General features: G+C 56.1%; 2 protein-coding genes across 5 annotated transcripts in view; one reads left to right on the top strand and one right to left on the bottom strand.

Annotated features, from left to right (window-relative positions):
- Nucleotides 1–7,039: 7,039 nt before the first annotated feature.
- Nucleotides 7,040–18,895, bottom strand: part of LOC132025746 (carboxyl-terminal PDZ ligand of neuronal nitric oxide synthase protein-like) — a 262,674-nt gene continuing 250,818 nt past the window's right edge. For all 4 annotated transcript variants that reach the window (XM_059413435.1, XM_059413434.1, XM_059413436.1 and 1 more), the window contains 2 exons: nucleotides 11,218–11,509; nucleotides 7,040–10,479 (listed from right to left, as the gene is read on the bottom strand). In XM_059413435.1, coding sequence (XP_059269418.1) covers nucleotides 10,005–10,479; nucleotides 11,218–11,509 — 767 coding nt within the window. In that variant the 3' untranslated portion in view covers nucleotides 7,040–10,004. The remainder of the gene's footprint in view (nucleotides 10,480–11,217; nucleotides 11,510–18,895) is intronic.
- SPATA46 (spermatogenesis associated 46) lies at nucleotides 15,465–18,712 on the top strand. The gene is made up of 3 exons (XM_059414125.1): nucleotides 15,465–16,130; nucleotides 17,320–17,433; nucleotides 18,010–18,712. The coding sequence occupies exons 1-3, from the start codon at nucleotides 16,028–16,030 to the stop codon at nucleotides 18,534–18,536; spliced, it is 744 nt and encodes a 247-aa protein (XP_059270108.1). The 5' UTR covers nucleotides 15,465–16,027; the 3' UTR covers nucleotides 18,537–18,712.

Genomic DNA, 18,895 nt, shown 5'->3' on the forward strand with positions numbered 1-18,895 from the left:
TTTTATCAGAAATGTTTTGGCGCACCTGGCTGGCTCAGTCAGAAGACCACGTGACTCGTGATCTTGGGGCCATGAGTTTGAGCCCCACATTGGGTATAGAGATTATGTACATAAACTTAAGAAGAAACTTAAAATGCCTTGAAATTGATTTTAAGTGATTTGTTTCTGCAACTACTGAAATAGTCACATTCCTTTTATATTCCTTCCGTCCTAGAAGGGAATCGCATTAATAAACTTGCTGTTATTTTACCACCTTTCCTTGTTTCACTTGCTCATGCTGCATTATTTTCAATAAACTGATGGATTTAATAAGTTAATACTTTATTTGAGACTTTCACATTAAAGCTCATAAACCAAGCAGAACTATAATTTACTGAAGCATGGCTATCCTAGTCATATAAAGAAAATGAAGCCGGCTTTCTCCTTTTTCTCGTTTCTGCTACAACTTTGTGAGGTAAGAATGATCTCATGCTTGAAAATTTATCAGTACTTTTTACAAAAGTGAGTTTGCAGCTCTGGTGAAGAGAGGAGGGCACCTCTTACTACCATTTAAATATTTTCAAGCTTAGTGCTTCATTCAATTATTTTTGCCAGTGTTGGCATTCTCTGCTCTCCCAGGAATTTACCCATTTTATCTACACTTTTGCAGTTATTGGCCTGTAGCTCATAATATTATTTTTAAAACTCTATTTTGACTGTAGTCACACCTCCTTCTTTTCTCTTCTGTCTTCCTTTTTTATTAATTTTATCCAGTCTTGTCAGAGCCAGCTTTGAACTTTGTTAATCTTGTTTTTAGACCGCTATTCTTGATTTCAGTGATTTTTAATATCTTTTTTTTTTTTTTAGTTTATCTGGCTTATTTTCACATTTTTAATTATATATTTTAATATAATATTATTATATTATATATTATTTTTTGTGTATGTATATACACAAAAGCCATGACTTTAGCTCATGGTACTATTTCAGTGGTATCCCACAAATTTTTATGGCTGTTCAGGTCAAGGTATTTTTAATTTATAGAAGAACATCCTCTGCAATCTCGGGATGATTCAGTAATTTGTAGTTGTTTTTAAACATATATTTCAGCTTTTATTTTTGTGTCGATTCCAAACCGTAGAGCGTTATAATTAGAAGACATGGTTTGACATGACTTCTGAGGCTTTCTTGGTGGACATCCTGTGAATATTTCATTTGAGAATTGTTCTATTCATTTTAAAGTTCATTCTCAAGGCCCACCCCATGTATTTAAGATTACAAATCATGTAAAAAATATTTTTATAGATTTTTCACCTATATGACCTATCACAGAGAAATAAGTGTCTCGTGTTAACACAGGATATAATAGAGTTTCGCTTTCTAGTTACCATAGTTGGTGTACAGACTTGTCCCCGTAGCTCTGCCATTCCTGTTTTAACAATGTTAATGTTATACTTTTAGGTACATATCTTTTTCGATTATGATCATCTTAATCTATTTCTTTTATGTGAAGTTCTTCTCTCTCTCTCCTTTTTGTATTTTCTCTTTAAGTTTTAACTTTTCTGGACTTCTGGAAATTTTCATTTCCTGTCCTCCCCAGCACCCCCATCTATTTTCTCTCTGCTACTGAAATTCTTAGGACGGGTCATCTCTTTTCTTTTCTTCCCCACATACTATTCGTTGACCTTAGGACATGATCTTAGGAATATGACAAAGCTGCTTTTTGCAAAAATTCTTACCAGAAACTGCAATGCCTAAAGTAAGCCACGAGAGGTCATACAATAACCAAGAAAACAAGTGTGTGTGTGTGTGTGTGTGTGTGTGTGTGTGTGTGTGTGTAAACGACACCACCACCACAGTGAGGAACCCTGGTAGCTCTTCCAACCCGAACCATTCCTTGGAATAATACCTCACATTTGAATGTTTAATTTCCAGCGTCGATAACAGGATTAGTGTATAAGCCAGACTTCTCCTTCAGTTTGCAATTTGAAAGGCAGTCGAAGTTGGACTGCCACCCTTGCTTGGGGCTGAAATTCTTGCAAACCCAAGACAGATTTCTACCCCAAACCCTTATGAACGAACACTTTCAAGAGGCAGCAGGTCTGCTCTGTCGCTTCCTGGTAGAGTGTCTTTGGGCGAGTTGCTGAAACTCAATTAGCCTCTGGTCAGCCTCCCCTGGAAAACGGGGTAACAGGTCTCACCGCACAGGGCACGGTGGGGAGCTGGAGACCATGCCAGCACAGGAGAACTTGGAAAAAAATGCAGCTTTTGGTCTTTCCTCTTCTGTAAAATGAGTGAGTTCGGCGAATGGGTCCCTCAGCTCTTATCCTGCACGAATCTTTGGTGTTTAATAAAATTGCCTTCATCATTTCTGGGCCACGACCACTTCCTGAGGGTTTTTCTTAGGCTGGTGTGAAGGAGACAGAGAAGAGCAGAGCAGACACCTGCCCCTCCCGTCTGGAGACCCAGGCCTCCAGGTCCTGCCCTGTCCTTTATGTGTCTTTAAGATTCAGGCTCTGCTTTGTCACTGCCTCAACCTCAGTGTCCCCATCTACAAAATGGGCTGAAATAACTGTGTCACGGGATGTGAGCTTTAATGCGATTGCGTGTAAAAATACCTCAGAAGGCAGTAAGAGACCGACTGTATCTGAAAAATGGGCTTCTCAGGACTTTCTTTACAGGCTGACTGAGAACGACAAATGAGGTAATGAAGGTAAACAGATTAGCACAAATTCCTGCAATACACAGGAGCTTCAGAAGTATAATAATAAAGCACCAACTGGGCACCCGGATGGGTGGGTTAAGCCTCAGTGGTGAAGCGGGTTAACTCAGTGGGTTCAGTGGGTTAAGCCTCTGCCTTCGGCTCAGGTCACGATCCTGGGATCATGGGTCTTGGGACCCCGCATCGGGCTCCCTGCTCAGTGGGGAACCTGTTTCTCCCTCTGCCTGACACTCCCCCTGCTTGTGCTCTCTCTAATAAATAAATAGAATCTTTATAAAAAGAATAAAGCACCAATTAATAGCAGAGCCCCAAGTGGTAGAATGTGGAAGTCCAGTATTGGACCGTGTTGGAGAAGCAGCAGCCGGAGGTGGGTGGGGAGCCTGGCGTTGAAGAGAGACCCTTCCTACCTGAGGCGGGACATGACATGAGTGCCGGCTTCTGCTGGCTCCGGGGCGAGGGGGCACCCACCTGTCCAGGGAACTGGAGGCTCCGGTGGGAGATAAAGGACCTACGCCCCGGCCCATTAATCATTCTCCATCCTCTGAAGTCTGAGATCGGGTGCAGAGACCGCGGGCGGGCAGAGGCCCCGAGGAAGGGGCTGGTCTGCTCCAGACCTCAGTGAAAACCCTGTCTGGTCTGTTCCACACCATTTAGCACCTGACTGTGTCTATGGGACATATTTATAAAATTTCTCCAAATAAAGGAGAAGTTCTTGGACTTCAGTTCCCAGCACATCTTTACTAGCTCCTGAGCTGGGCCAGGCCCTGTGCTGCGGGCTGAGGCCTTGGAGATGAACAGGGCACGCCCCCCTCCCCCACCCTAGGGCTCAGGGCCCGGGGGGACAGACGAGGAGGCAGCTGTTTTCCACATCACGCCACAAGCGCCAGGAGGAAGACCGCATGGCCGGGGGGTGGCATCTGGGAAGGACCCCCGGAGCAAGGGAGGCCTGAGCTGGAATGGGAAGGATTCATTAGGACAGCCTGGCACGGTCCGAGGAGAGAGAAAGGCAGGCAGGACAGCCTTGAGCACAAGCACGTCGGGGGCAGGTCCTGAGGCACAGTGGCCACAGCAGGAGAGGAAGCCGGCGGGCTGGGCGTGCTCTGGAGAGCAGAGAGCCCGTCTCACACCTCTTGCCGCGGTTCACCGAAGGCCTCCGCCTCCTCACGGTGTACGTCACCCACAGCCCCCCTGGGTGACGAGCAAGGTCTTGGGGTGAGGCATGGGCGGGGCTGCCAACCCCGCCTATTACGGGGAGGGGGTGTCACTTCCCAGACGGCCTCCGCCCCTGTCCAGAAGACCAGCTCCCCGAGAATGTCCTTCCTTGCCCCGGGCTATCGAACACTCTCCGGGTCTGCCGCAAAGGCTGTCTTTGCGGTTCTGGGCAGAGAGAACCCAGGACTTCAGGAGAGCAAGGAGGGCGGCCAGGAGCGGAATTTACCGGCTGCCGGAGAAGGCCCGAAAGGTAGTACGAGGAGATGAGTGATCCAGACTCGCTCCGAGCGCTTCCGTCCGGCGCCTGGCTCTGTCCCCCGGGCGCTCAGGATGCAGACGGAGCTCAGATGCTGGCTGAAGCGGGGAGCCGCTCACAGCACCCACGGGGCTCCTGTCCCCCCATCTCCCAGGTCCAGGCTGCTCCTCCACCCGTCTCCCGGTGACCTGGACCACCCTGAACCAGGCCCACGGAGCCACAGGCCGAGAGTTAGCCCTAGAAGCCGGCCGGACCCTCCCCGGGGCCTAACCACCAGGCTGACAGGAGTTGGGGAACCCATGGGAACCCAGAGAGAATAGGTGGTCAACTTGGATGGTGCCTTAAGGAAGAAGCTAGCAAACGGCCCGACCATGGCCAACTCGTTAAATGGTAAAAACCAAACCAGACCAGTGCGGTTTGTTGGGGGTGGAGTTGCTTTTCCATTTTGGTTCTTTTTCCCCCTTTCTGGCTGTTTCCAAGGAGAAAATGCTGGCTGTGCTTCCCAGTCTGCAACAGACACAGTCCGCAGGCACCTCCCGTGAGAGAGAAAGCAGCCCGCTGCGCCCCAGCGCGTCTTTCAACGCTCCCTCAAGCTGGCTTCCGGGGCCGTGGGGGCAGCAACCAGGGGATTTGTCCCGCGGGACAGGGCCAGCCTGGGCTCCCTCCACTCGGACCATTTATCATGGCAGCAGCTGGAGATAAGCTGGACACAAAGAGGATTTGTGTCCCAGGAGGGACGAGCCCTAGATACCCAACACGGAGGAATTTTCTCATTAGTCCGTGCCGGGGACTCTGGGCTCTCACGACGTGTCCCAGCGCGAGGGCCAGCGGGGAGATGGGCACGGTGCGGGGGCAAAGCGCTCAGAGATGCTCTCCCTGAACAACCTAAATTAAAGTTTCCCGAGTGCATTACCGTGGGAGAGATGGAAATGTGAAAGGCCATCTGCACGTAGGACACTGTCTGGGGGTGGGGGGAGCGGGGAGTCATCTCCCGGGGCTGAATTTCTTTGTGCAGACTTAATTACTTGTTCCCGCTCCCAGGGGAGCCCAGCCGGGGCTCTGCATGGGGGCACCCCACATGCTGCTGGCAGAGTGAAGCCCAGGGGACCACGGGGGACCGAATCTCAAAGATAAACCATTGCCGAGTCATCTGCGGCCGCCAGCTGGACAGGACACGGAGTCCAACCACAGAGCATTCTAGAGCACTCCCAGGATTCCCTGACCTGAAAGGAATTCCAAAGCCTGAGAGCAAACTGAACCAGGAGGCAATCTCAGAGCTGGGAGCGGAGTCTGGGGAGCCGTCCCGGATTCTCGGGTTCCATTAATTCCAAATACCAGCTGGGCTCCCAGCAGCCCGTGCGCGGCCCTCAGGAATGAAGTGGGTTTCTTGATGACCTCTGCTTTGTTGGTTTTCTTCAGCAGTTACTGGAAGGTTGAGCTCAGAGGGAAGGACACGACCAGCTGAAATTCACTGCCCTCCTTCGATGCTTCTGCTGCGTTTTGGTACCCTGCTAACATAGCCTGTCCCAGGAGTGAGGGTTCTGCGGTGTCCTCACCCCTTCCTGAAATGGAGAGAATGAGGTAGCCCTTTCCCACTAGGTTACCGCTGCGCACCAGACAGTACTGGGCTCCTGGAGGGGCTTGGATAGGTTTTATGAACAAATCCATCTTTGCACCCAGCTTTCTAGACCATCAGCTCAGCCTGGAGCACCGCATGAAGAGTGACAGGCACAGCCGTTTCTACACTTGCAAAGAACCGTTTTGCTACAATATCCCCTCTTTGATCTTCGCCCCAAATACCTACTTTGCATCACAGTGGAAAAGAAAGGCATGGGAAAGGTGTATTTCACACCTGAATGCCCGCAGAAGCCCACCCGGGGAGCCGTCAGTCGGAGATGTTACCTGGGGTATAGTTGCTAGGGCTTGGACCTAGAGAAAAGTTGCTATTGTGATTTCAATGCTCCCCTCACCTGGACCATTCACCATGCGGGGAATGTGTGGGGTTGGTGTCTGTGTTTCTGCCGCCTTTCCAGAACAATGCGCCGTGCCCCGCTGGGTGGAAGCAAGCAGCACGGCCTTCAGGACCATTGTCTTCTTCATCCTCTGAGACACTGAGTGGAACTCAATGCAGAAAAGGCTGGGGGCCTCCTGCCCGAAGCGTTTCGGATGTGGAGCCTGGGACCCCACGTGCTGAGCTGTAGAACCCACCCTTCTCACCCAGCAAAGGACAGAGCCGGGCCCCCTTTAAAAAGGTGTATGGCTACTGTGAACAGAAGAAAGGCCCCTTTTCCTGCCCCACTCCCATCCATTCTCCATTTCCTGCCTTTTCAGGCAGTTAGAGGCCCGGCCCTCTCTCGGCTGTGTGAGGCCTCCGGGTCCCAGGGCCTGACACTGGCCTCGGAGCAGCAAGGCTCCCACCAGTAATCGAGCGTCAACGTTGCTCCAGGGTGGGGAGGTACCTCAGCCAGCAGCTCTGGCCCCTCTGCAGGAGGTCCGTGTGCACAGGCACAGCCCTGTCCCCTCCTCCGGGGAAGAGGGCTGTGCCCCAGGTAAGTCATGGCCTAGAGGACAATCCAGGGGTCCAATTGCCTCCGTCATGTCGCCCCTCCAACAGCCACATGATGGTCAGGTTGGAAGAGGGATGCTTAGTGGCCAGCCAGTTAGGGGGACTCATGGAGGGGGAAACCTGAGATCACTTCCCCCGAGGGCCTCTGGTGGGAGGTCAGCAGACAGTGCCCACCAGCCTCAGGGTTCAACCTCTGTCTCAGCAGCCGGGGCTCCTAACCCAAAAGGCCAGTGCTCGCCCGCCAACAAGCCAGCCTTGAGAAAATCGACCACTTCCCCTCAGTCCAGAGAAACCAAAGCCAACGGACGAAACCAAATCAGATCGTTTTATTCTGCACTTTCCTTCTACCAGAACACTACTACAAATATAAATATAAAATCTCTAGAAAATACTCAGATCTGTAAAGTTCCTCTCCCAGAGTGGGGCCAAGCTCTTTGTTCTTTCAAAGCCGATGGGCCTAGCTATGCCCATTAGTCTTCATATCGCCCACATAACGTCACACAGACACCTCTCTCTCTGTGCAGGGGAGAGCGCCACTCTCCTGCCAGGTTCTGGAAGCTCACCTGTGATTTATCAGGGGAAGGCTCGGTGCCGACTAGGAGTACAGTGGGGCTGGGGGTAGGTACCAGGGAGGGAAGAGACTGTGCCCCCACCTCCCTTATGCAGGCTCAGAAGATAGGTTGTTTCTCATTATCCTGCCCTTGCGTCGACCAGGCCACCCAAGTGGCCCATAGTGAGAAGCTGGACTCACTATGAGGGTGTGTTTGGCGGGGCGTAGGGGGGACACTGTGACCACAGTGAGGTCAGGCTGTTGAGACAGACACAGGAAGCTGCTCAGAGCCCAGGCCCTCAGGAGGACTAGAAGTTGTCACTGCTGCCGCCTGGGGGCAGCACTCAGCCCCTAGCACCAGGCATTACCGGCCGCATCTAGGCTGGGACTTCAGGTTTGAGCCCCCCCTCCCCCACATGGCGGCTTCACCGCCTCCCCACCCCTGGTGGGAGGTCGATGGCCTGGGTGGAGATCATAGAGACGCCAACGATGGGAGCAGGGTCCCGCCGGTCCTCGTTGGGCACCAGACATGAGTCTGAGGAACTCCAGCGTTAGGCTGGCAATGGTCTTGGGACGTCCCGGGATCCCTGGGCTACCCTGAGTCTGAGGTGCCGGACCTCAGCAGGGGCTGGGTGTGGCATGGAGAGCAGCGTGCTTAAGCCAGCCCAGGCCCTCCAGCTCTCCGCACGTCGGGCCGCTGAGTCACTTGGCTGGGGCCACCCTGTCACTTGGCGGGGGCCACCCTGATCTCTGGGGCAGAAGCTCCAGGGGCCAAGGCTCTGCTGAGTTTCCCACCGGAAAAGCAAACAGATCTTCTGGCATGGAAGCTCCCAGCACAGGCCGTTAGGTTCTCTGCCCGCCCCCCACCCGGTCCCCAGCTCTGTGTTGTCTGCAAAACCTCAAGCTGTTCTGGGAGAACTCACAGGCTTCCAAACGCTAGTCCCGAGAACTTCTGAGTCTCGGGGTCAGAGATCATATCGTAGTAATGTTCTTGGAGGAAGGCGGCAGGATCTAGACCTTCAGTACCCGCCCTGCCCCCGGCACCCGGCCTGCAGAGCCCCTCGTGGGAAAGGGAGCTGAGGCTTTGCCAGGAGCACACGGTGCAGCCCGGCTTTCTGGGGCAACGGAAGACGGGGTGCGAGAGGGGGCAGGAGGCTCCAGAAGCAAGAACACCAGAAGGGCCGCCAGCACCCTGCTGAGCCGCCTCCCACCAGGCTCCCAGATCCTGGGTCCAGAGGAGTTTGCTTGGATGTCACAAAGGTGGGGAGGGCGGGGAGCGGGAACTGGGTGATGGGACAACATGAGCAGTGCTGGGGGGCAGGGGGAGCCGAACAATGGACAGAAAAGGGACGGCAGCAGGAGGCCCACCGGCTGCCACGGCTGGACGGGCCACCCCAGGCTTCTCTAGGCAGCCAGCCACCCTATTCAACAAAAGGGAGGTTCTCTTCTTGCTGCAAAGGCCCCCAGGGTTGGGATCTCCCCCCGACAGGGTTTCCTGGCCACAGGAAGACAGCATGACAGGGTCCCTGGTGGGAGAGAGGAACATAAAAGTGGGTTAACCCAGGAGGGCAGGCACCGGTTAGTGCTGGATGAACCAGACATAGATCCCGAAGGCCGGGATGCAGAGAGGACCACGTGGCATCTGGGCCAGTGGAAGGCAGGGCAGAGGCTGCTTGAGGGAGACGGGAATCACAGGCCATTTGAACATGAGCGCAAACACCTCCTGCCTGGTGAGAGGGAACCTGTCCCAGGGCTCCTGCCACATCGCAGTCTCCTGTTTGTCACCCCAGCTCGGACACTTACCATACCCGGACCTTACCTCTGCCTCATTTCAGGCCATGGGGTGGTCCCTGAAAACTGCTCTGAGCCCCCAGCGACTGCCCTGGCCTCATCCTGTCTTCTCCACGACTTCGGCCCCAGGTTCTGTTGGGGCCAGCTGCCTGGACGCCAAGTTCCCGGGCCCTCCCCCAAAGCAGGATGGTGGCCCGCTTGGCTGCCTCTGCAGGGCCTACCGAGCCCTGTCCTCGTGCAGCAAGGGTGCCCCGGCCTCCCCTTCTGCACCGGGCGCCCACATGTGCCAGGTCGTACCCCTTTCCCCCAGGGCCTCCTCAGTGCCTGGCTCTGGGCCCCATCCTGGGGGGCTTGGTGTGTTCCCCAACTGGCCAGATGGGAAACACCCCGAGAACTGCCGGCGACCAGGCTGCCTCCGGGTCTCAGGCCTGGTGTCTCCTCTGGCCCGTACCCAAAGGCCAGACGCGAGGCAACCACCTGGGGCCCCCGCGGTCTGAGGACCGGGCGGAACGGAGGCTGGGCGGCACTCAGGGTAGGCCGCTTTCCAGGCCGGGCCCACCCTCGGCCAAACCCTTCACTTCGCACCCAGCCAGATCCCCTCAGCCGAGGCCGGAGAGGGGAACCAGACCGTGGAAGGAGAGGGGCAGGGGCACAGCGGGAAGTCAGGGCGGCGGGGGAGTAGAGGTGCTCCAACAGCCCGGGGCTGTGGCCGGCACCCAGAGGACCTGTCCTCAGGTTTACAGAAAATGAGCCTTTGACAAGGACAACTGAGGGACTCTTGGCCCTTGCACAGCCCACACGGGGGGACCAGCTCTCTGCTGATCTCTGCACCAGGGAGCCAAGGGCACACAGAGCCGGGGTCGGGGGCTAGGGGACCAGGGAAAGAGATGGACGAGGGGAAGGGGGTGCTTGGCAGGAAGAAGAGGCCCTACTCAAAGGAGAGCAGGTCTGGGTGCGGGCCCTCATTGTCAAGGCTGGAGGTCCGTGCCCGAGGAGGGGAGCTGCCGTCCTCCAGCGGCTCGGCCAGGTCGGGGCGGCTCAGGCTGAGTTTGAGGCCGTTCCTCTCCAGGAGGCCCGGGGAGGAGGCCCTTCGGCACTCAGTCATCTTCGGCTTGGGTTCGTCTTGGCCGTCCTGGTGAATCAGGTCAGGCACGGACACGGAAACCTCTCCATTGGGCAGAGCCTCGCCCTTGTCCACCACTTCCAGGGGGGCTTCGGGTGGAGCAGTGGGAAGGGGGTCCTGGGGCTGCCCGGGAGACAGCTCTGTCCCGTACTCCAGGCTGCTCAGGACGGGCTGTGACGAAATCAGCATGTCCTGCGTCGTCTTCAGGGCCCGGGGGGTTCGCTTCCTGGTGATGGGAGGCGGAGGATCCAGCCGAGGGAATGCATCTGGCAGGGCCGACCTGGGGGTCAATGACAACAGCCCCGGGCGCTCTGAAGGTGGTGAGACCCCGGCTCCCACCGCACGATGGCTCGCCCACCCAGCAAGCGCACCCCTGCTCGGTTTGCTCTGTGGGTTGTGGCAGTTGGAGCACCGCTGGCTTTTCCCTGGTGACCCCCTGCCCAGCGCTGACAGCAGCTACGTGTTGCCGTTGGGACCACCGGCGAGCTGTGTCACATCAGAGCTTTGCCATGAGCCCTACGGGGGACGCTGCCTGCCGAGGAGCATAGCCGGTGTGGAAAACAAGGCCTGGCAGGGACCTGGTGACCCCAGCAGGCTTTTCCCTCCCCTGCCCTGGTGGGTCCCAGGGACACCCACGTTCCTCCCCTACCAGCGGCAGAGCAGCGGCTCGAAGCTGTGGCTGGGTGTTAGCATCCACCCCGGGAGCTTCGGGCAATGCTGGGGTTCGAATCCAGCTGTGCCGCTACTGACTCCATAACCTCACCCCTCTGAACCTGGTTCTGTGCAAGATGGAAACCATCTGGGCTGCTTCAGGGTTTAGGGGAGCGTGGGGCCTGGCGCTTGTGCACGCCTGACAGGTGCTTGCTAAACTTCAGCCATAGTGACCCCAGGGCAGCCAACAACCAGGACAAGCCCAGCTCTGTCCTCTGCAGGGCGAGCTCATGTCCCCGGCTCAGAGCTGCTCTCTGGAGGCCCCGGGTCAGTCTGGAGTGCTGCCGGCCCCCCCAACCGCACTCACCTGGCCTCCTCGCCCGGAACCCCGCCGGCCAGCCGGGCCCCCGCAGTCCTATTAATCTCCATGGCACCTGCACCGTCCAGACTCGAGGGCTCCTTTCTCCGCAGGAAGTCGTTGACTTTGGCCCCCACGGCTCTGCCCAGGTTCTTGAGGTGCTGACTGCTGCCCACCCAGACCCCCGACCCCGGGGCGGCCGAGCTGGGGGCCGCCAGCCGGGACAGGTGGGGGAAGGAGCAGCTGGGCTGCAGCTTCGGGGCGTGGGCAGCGTTCACGTTCTCGAACATGCCGTGGTCCACTGCAAACAGAGGGGAAGAGGGCTGGGGTGAGCGGGGACGGGTCGCTCGGCCTCTTGCCCACACACCACACCCACAGCTGTCACTGCCCTGGGCTCTGGAAACACTCGGGGGAGAACCCGCAGTGTGGGTTTTCCAGATGGGACGTGGGACGAGCCCTTCCAGCTCCACCCTGCCCGGCCCATTGGTGACGAGCTCCAGCCTTAAACCTACCACTTCCCCCCAATTTATCCCTTTACACCTGCCTCCTTGACTCCTGGCTTGACCCCTGACCTTGGGGCCACCGAGCCCTCTGAAGAAAAAATGACGAAGAAATGAACTATGGTATTTTCTGTCACTGTGAACACAGCTGAGCGGACGCCGGCACAGGGGCCGAAGCTGGTGGAGGCTCGCGTGGGAAGCTCCCCGCTGAAGGCCGCCCGTGGGGCACATTTTCTCTGTGGGAAAACAGGCTCCCTGTCTCCTGAAGAGGAACGTGGGAGCATGGGCGGCTGCATGCCGAGAGACGCCGGGTGGGGGCTCCGGACCGGCTCACGTCGAAGCCTCGACACCCAGCGGAGCAGGAGGAGCCTGACCGCAGCCTCACGACCAGCCAGCGAGCTGGGCCATGGGAGGAATCCTACTTATGGACACGAAGGACTGTCTTCTGGACCTGAGGTCACAGGGCCATGACCAGAGGGGCTGAATGAGAACTCCTCGGTTCTCGCCCTCTCCACGGACTTCCCGTGGCCTGGTGTCACGGACGAGCAGCCTCACAGGCGGCCCTTCTCTCCCCAACTTCGGTCTGAAGGACTAACTCCAAGGGCGGCAGGTAGAGCCACCAGGCTGTGAACAAGGCCACGTCTTGTATCCCTAACAGCTAGCCTGGTCGGGTATACAGAAGGTGCTCAATAAATCCCTCGAACTGCCAGACCCATTCTGCAGATGGGAGAACCACAGAGGTCAAGATCATAGCTCTAAGGGTTGTCACTGGAATGAATGGTGCTTGGGGCTTTAAGCCACACCGTCCACACGCTTGTTTCAGGGTGTCCTCCCCCACCGGGAAGTCAAGCTCTGTCCTCCAAAGACAGATCCATTCTTTGGGGCCTTGGAGGCACACGTGAGGTTTCTGTCCCTACCAGGTACTCTAGATACTCTGCCAATCTGGGGGAAGAAGAGGTAACACTTGAGCACAGACTCTGTTCTTGGTCTCCACCTCCAAGTGCCTACGCACGCGGAGCCTTCCCAAGAGTAAGTGAGGTTGGGGTGTGCTGCTGCTTCTGTTGAACTTGCCATCAAGTAGCTCTCCCTGCCCTGCACTGCTGAGTCCCTGGCCCGGGGGTGCATCTCCCTTTACTGCGGTTTCAGCAGACATACCCCTTCTGCACCCGAGCTAGAGAAGCCCTCCTGTAAAGGTCTTTGGGCGGCAGCAGGAAGCTGCAGGGGGCAGAGCAGACAAACCCCACTCCCAGGTCTATGCGTCTGCTGCACACAGGGAAGGCACCACAGTGGGGCCCGTGCTAGGGAACTGGGGTAGAACCACCCCGGGGTCTGGGGCACAGAGCTGACTGGGTGAGGTGGCCTGAGCTCCAGGTGTGGCCACACCGCACCAGCAGGACTTCCAGCCCAGCCCCCAATGGGGTCATCAGCTCCTGTGACTCTACGAAGAGCATTATCTCGCCACACCATCACCCACTTCTGCGTGCTTTCCCTATCGTGTCCTGCATCCTAGCTTTTCTTTAATCGTAAAATCTGTGGACTTGCCAGGAAGCCCTTGGCCATGAAAGCATTTGACTATTTCCCTCCAAACCAGCAAGTGTATTTGGGCCACCGTGAAACCGGGGCAAGTGTCCAAAAGAGGTTGGCTGGGGAAGGCACACCCCCCCTCCCACCCCTGCCACTTCCTGACTCTGATAGATCTGAGCCGGTCTCCTTACTGGTGTCGGGTGAATGTACAGAGCAGACCTGCTCATTTCTGCGAGTGTAAGTAACCCAAACAAACCCCAAGTGACTCGGGAACTGTGAGCTCCTCTTATCTGAAAAACTTCCTAAGAAGCAACTACAGGATCACGCCCCATTGTAGATTTCCCGCACTTCTCACTCGCTACCTTCCCAAATGTCTATGCTGAATTCTTCAGTAGTTTAAAGAAAACCTGTCCTATGTACTCTTTGCAATTCCCTGTGTCTTTCTGGCCAACGCACCTGGTTTTGAAAACCAAGTGGGGAGCTCCTGGAGGAGACGCTGTATCCCCAGTGATTTTTTTTTTTTTAAACTTTCTGGAGCACTTGGCATAGGGCCTGGCACAAGAGTTGGCCATTTCGTAAGTTTGGCTTAATCGAATGGGCTTTTGAGAGGAATCCTTAAAACCTGACCACATTACGGGCAGACGGTGTAGAGAAGCTGTTCCCGAGGCTTTACCATTTACAGAAGTCACTCATAACCTCCTCTGCAGAGGTCAGCCTGGGAACAAGCGGTCTGCTCGTGGATGTGGGGCTCTGGCGGGGGCATCTTTTGCTTCCACACCCTCGGGTGTGCCATGAGCACCTTTCCTGCTGATGGCACTAACGACCCCCACACTCCGTCCCTCCCCCCAGATTAGATGCGGGGTGGTTCAGAACGTAATGATGATGATGGAAAGAGAAACGATGATTGCCCAACCTGGTGGCCCACCCCACAATACCCCCACATGCACATGTCCGAGCAGAGCCAAGCATCTGTGACGTACGTCGTCCATCAGAAAGACGGTCTCTTACCTGTCCGAGAAAGGGGCTCGGAAAGCAGGTGGGAAGCAAACAAGAGAGAGACACATTTTATGTAGCGGCCGGCCACTCTGGGACTGTCACCTCCTGCCCCCGGCCACCAGCAACAACATACCAGGAGGGTATAACATGCGAGAAAACCCTGGACAAGCAGGTTCCCACAAACTCTTCAATCCCCAGACCGGAAGTGTCTGGTTTTTAAAAACTCTACCAACAGGCACCGAGGGAGCTTTGCGTGTGTTCCCCAGTATTCTGAGCCCCCTTTACAGGAAGTCTGTCTGACGTTCCCAAGCTGGCAGTGGAAAGAATTCAATGACACCCCTCCCGCTCCTGCAGGATGAAATTCCAAATCTTCTGGACCCTGTGTACGTCGCTCATTACTCTCCTGTCCCATTTCTGCACACAAACCACCCGGGTTTAGACCATTCCAAGCGTCTAAATGAGTATAATAAGAGGACGCGGTGGCAGGGAGGTTTGCCTGATGCTGCACAGGTCGCTAACAGAACGGGGTGAGAACTCACGCACACCAGCTCCCCGGACCCCAGGATCTTCCTCTGCACCACAAGGGCCAAATCAAACAGCCAATTCCCTCAAAGCTGCCCAGGTCCATGGTGTCCACTAAATTCCAACGCCTTCTAAGTCTCCAAGACAGGCTCTGCGGGAGGCAGCGAGGTCCTCCACCCTGTCCTGCAACACTGAAGTCCTGCAGGCAGACACCAACAGGAAGACAACTCTGGGCTCTCACACCCGGAAGCTCACACACACATGCACGTGTGCCACGACCGGGCCACGTCTCTCCATGCAGCCCAAGCAGATGCACAGTTCGATCAAATGCACTCTCTGTACCTAGTCTGCACCTGTTGTGGCGCTCTACAACGGGGCTTATCTTCAAAATGGCGGGATCACCTCTCACCCTTACCCCACCGCCCGCAGCAGGCTAGGCTGGGGTTGGACAGAAGCGAAGCGGAGAGGAGAAGCAACCTGGCCACTTGGAGTTCAGTCCCTCGGCAAACTGCTCACCAGGAGAAAATGGTGTTGAGTAAGCCGCCTGCTTGTGTTGTAGTCATTTGCTAGAAACAGACAGCACCACCGTTTAAAACGCTACCTGGTCCCTATTAGGCAGTGCACGGAAGTATTTAGGCACAAAGGGCCATGATGCTTGTAACTTACCTTGGAATAGCTCAGCAAGCCACGTGTGGGGCGGAGGGAGGGGGATTGACAAAGCAAACGGGACAAAATGTTAACAACAGGAAAACCCGGATACAGAATGCACAACAACTAGTTTTCGTTTTGCAACTTTTTGCCACTTTCAAACAATTTCCAGAGAAAATGTAAAAATTATACTCCAAACTCAGTTGCAGAAAGAACAAAAACACCGGATAGCAGAGGTGAGGCAGAGGAAGGAGAAGCTGAGCGAGAAGCTTATTCAGAGAGGACAGAGGTCCCCAGAGTTGGGGGGCGTGAGAGCAAGGACACAAAAGGACACCAAAGATCAACAGGATGGGAGTCAACAGATTACATGGTGGTCACATCTCTGCCACAGGCTTCCTCCCCCCGGGCATTCTCAGTCGAGGCAGGCTGATGAGGGATGACAAGTCCCAAAAAGTCTTTCTAAAATTTTAGAGACTCCGCCCGTCTTTGAAAGGGACAGCCTGGCCAGCGAGCGGAATCATGGGACCCTCTTGTGATGTCAACTGCACTGAGAATGTTCATCGTCTGGACAACCCAGCCAGCCTCCGGGGAGCAGATGTGTGATCTCCATACCCGACGGCAGTCCGAACATGGAGAACTTCTCACTCCTCAGCATTTCTGGACCTCGAATCTCTTCCTCAGCCCTGAGCACTTTTCCCGACATTATGTCCTCACACGCCACCAGCTTGCCAGGTAAACTCTGGTGCCACTAGGGCCACAAAAATGTGGTTTTTCTGGAAGCTTTTGAGTACTCTACCAGATCATGTCACAGGACTACGATTTAGTGAGAAAGTCAAATTACACATGGGGAGAAAATAATTTTTCAAAATGCTGCGTTCATGGTAAGTAGTTCCTGATGTTTATTCATTTCTGGCAAGGGAAGGATGGGGGAACACATTTGTTGTCCAGTTTTTCTTTCCCTCTAGAATCTCAGGTCTCTGTAGGGCAGGGTCTTGCTGAAGCCCTGGCTGGGACAGGCCAGAGAAGAGACAGGCTTCCCACCGCATCAGTAGGAACCTAGGAGGCAGGGTCCCTGAGGAGCACAGCAGGGAATCGAGATGGACTGTCTAAGGACCCGCTGTTCCCACTGTGGTCTGCGGGCCTCCCTGTGGGCCTCACCTGGGAGCTTGTTAGCAATGGAGGAGCTCAGGCCGCCCCCAGACCTGCTGAATAGGAACCTGCATGGGTCATAAGGCTTCCGGGTGGTTCCTGGAGAGGTGCGCCTGTTACGGCTGGAGGAGGCCAGCCAGCTCTCCTCAACAGCCATGTGCCTGTCCAGAGGACCCTTACACAGTGGCTTCCCCGACTGAGCTCTGGTTCCACTCTGGGAGTGGAGACGGGCTGGCTCTTCACCAAGTGGTAGCAGCCACCAGCGCGTTCACACGGCCAGAGTCCACCTGAACACTCCTGGGCTGTGGGCTGGAAATGCTTTCAGTTGGAGAAACCACATAACTTTATGTACTATAGCTATGTGATCCGTGACCAGACTCCCTCCCCTGGATCCCGGAGGAAGCTCTGAGGCTGGAACACAGACAGACAGACACACACACACACACACACACACACACACACACACACACAAACCAAGCTGCAGGAAGGTCAAGAGAAAGATGCGCAGGGCAGAAAGCGGTCATCTGGTCTGTATCTAAACTTCTCCCGTGGAGAGAATCTTGCCCAGATCTCCATGAAAATGCCCCATTTGGATTTCCCCAGGATGCCACCCAGAACCTATCTGGGTGCAAAAAGGGCGCTCTTTGTCTTCAGCTTTGCAATGTCATCAAGTCCCAAGGTAGAGCCTCTAGGTACGTCTTGGGGGGTTGGTCACCAAGAAGAGGACTCCCAGCCTCGCGCAGCTCACCAGAGCGTTTCTTCCCTAACCCAGACATTGCAAAGACCGCATTACCCTCCGAGGCATCCAGCCCAGCTCAGGCCCTGCCAGCCCCGTACCACAGCAGCGCGTTCCGGCTCGGGGTGCAGAACCCGGGGTTCTCTCCAGGTGAGGCCTTCTCTGCCTTGGGCAGGCACCTGTGAGAAGCTGGAGGGGCAGGGCTGCTCCCCTACAGGACGGGGGCTTCCCACCCCTGTCCTCGCCTTCCTGGTCCTCCCTCCCTCCCGCAGGCCCGTCTCCCGAGCCGGGGGTGAAACCGCAGCTTCCGCCTGGGGTGGGCTGTTGCGGGCAGACAGACAGAGAGGCTGGGACAATGGCCGTGGCCAGGGGGTGTGGGAAAGGGGTGCTGGGAAGCCACTGAGCCACCTGCCTGCCCTTCGAGGAAGGGGAGACGAGGTGTCCGCCGGGATAGAAGCACCTGGCCAAGGCCGAGGCTTAGGGAACGCAAGTGGTCTCTACCCCCCCATACCCAACTGCCACTGGTGGGAGCAGAGGAAGGATGGGTCTTAGACAGCTCTCGCCACCCTGACTCCTGCTTACTCTCAGAACTGCAGTCGAGGGGGCGCGGGGAGAGACCCCTGGACCACACCTGACTCCTGACCGCCTGCCTTTCTGCTTCTCCCGGCCCCTCCACCCCTGGCCACCCTGGGGCCTTGCGCTCAAACCCGACCCTTTCCTCCGCAGACTGCATTTTGAGGGACCCCCAGAACGGGGAGCAGCTGAGGCGGAACTGCACCATCTACCGGCCCTGGTTCTCCCCTTACAGCTACTTTGTCTGCACAGACCAGGAGAGCCACCTGGAGGCCTACAGCTTCCTGGAGGTGCAGCGGGACGAGAGCAGGGGGGACAGCTGCCTTCCCGAGGACCTGGCTGAGAGCATCTGCTCGTCCTCTTCCTCCCCAGAGAACACCTGCGCCCGAGAGGCCAGCAAGAAGTCTAGGCATGGCCCGGACTCCACGGACTACATCACGTCTCAGGACATTCTCACGGCCTCCAGGTGGCACCCGGCCCAGCAGAGCGGCTACAAGTGTGCGGCCTGCTGCCGCATGTACCCCACTCTGCACTCCCTCAAGAGCCACATCAAGGGGGGCTTCAGGGAAGGCTTCAGCTGCAGGGTGTACTACCGCAAGCTCAAAACCCTCTGGGGCAAGGAGCAGAAGGCCCGGCCCGGGGACCGGCTCTCCTCAGGCAACTGCCAGGCCTTTAAGTAGCCTGGTTGGGGGCTGGGGGCTGGGGGTGGCAGCTGTCCCGTTAGTGGGCGCCTCAGGTAAAGCGGGGAGGAAGCCCGTTCATGCCTCCAGAGAGATGTCAATAAACCCAAGTTGGTCACAGCCTTCCGTCAAGTCCCGGGTCACCCGCTGGCGAACGGTTGCCGAGCAACAGCAGGTCCCCTCGCGGCCCCTCCCGCCTTCCCTTCCCCTCTCCTCCCCAAGTTGGAGAAGAGCTTCTCTAGGGGCACTTTTCAAAGTGAGGTGCCCAGATCAGCAGCGTCAGCATCCCCTAAAAATCTGCTAGAAATGAAATCTCAGATTCACGGAATCAGAAACTCGGTGGGGGCAGGAGGGGGCCT

The sequence above is a fragment of the Mustela nigripes genome, chromosome 10, assembly GCF_022355385.1.
Source record: "Mustela nigripes isolate SB6536 chromosome 10, MUSNIG.SB6536, whole genome shotgun sequence".
NCBI classification, from domain to species: domain Eukaryota; kingdom Metazoa; phylum Chordata; class Mammalia; order Carnivora; family Mustelidae; genus Mustela; species Mustela nigripes.

Coding starts and splice junctions, on each gene's coding strand:
- SPATA46 (XM_059414125.1), top strand. CDS start 16,028: ATGGAGAACTTCTCACTCCTCAGCATTTCTGGACCTCGAATCTCTTCC. Junction 16,131..17,319: donor ACACGCCACCAGCTTGCCAG/GTAAACTCTGGT, acceptor TCCCTAACCCAG/ACATTGCAAAGACCGCATTA. Junction 17,434..18,009: donor GAACCCGGGGTTCTCTCCAG/GTGAGGCCTTCT, acceptor TTTCCTCCGCAG/ACTGCATTTTGAGGGACCCC.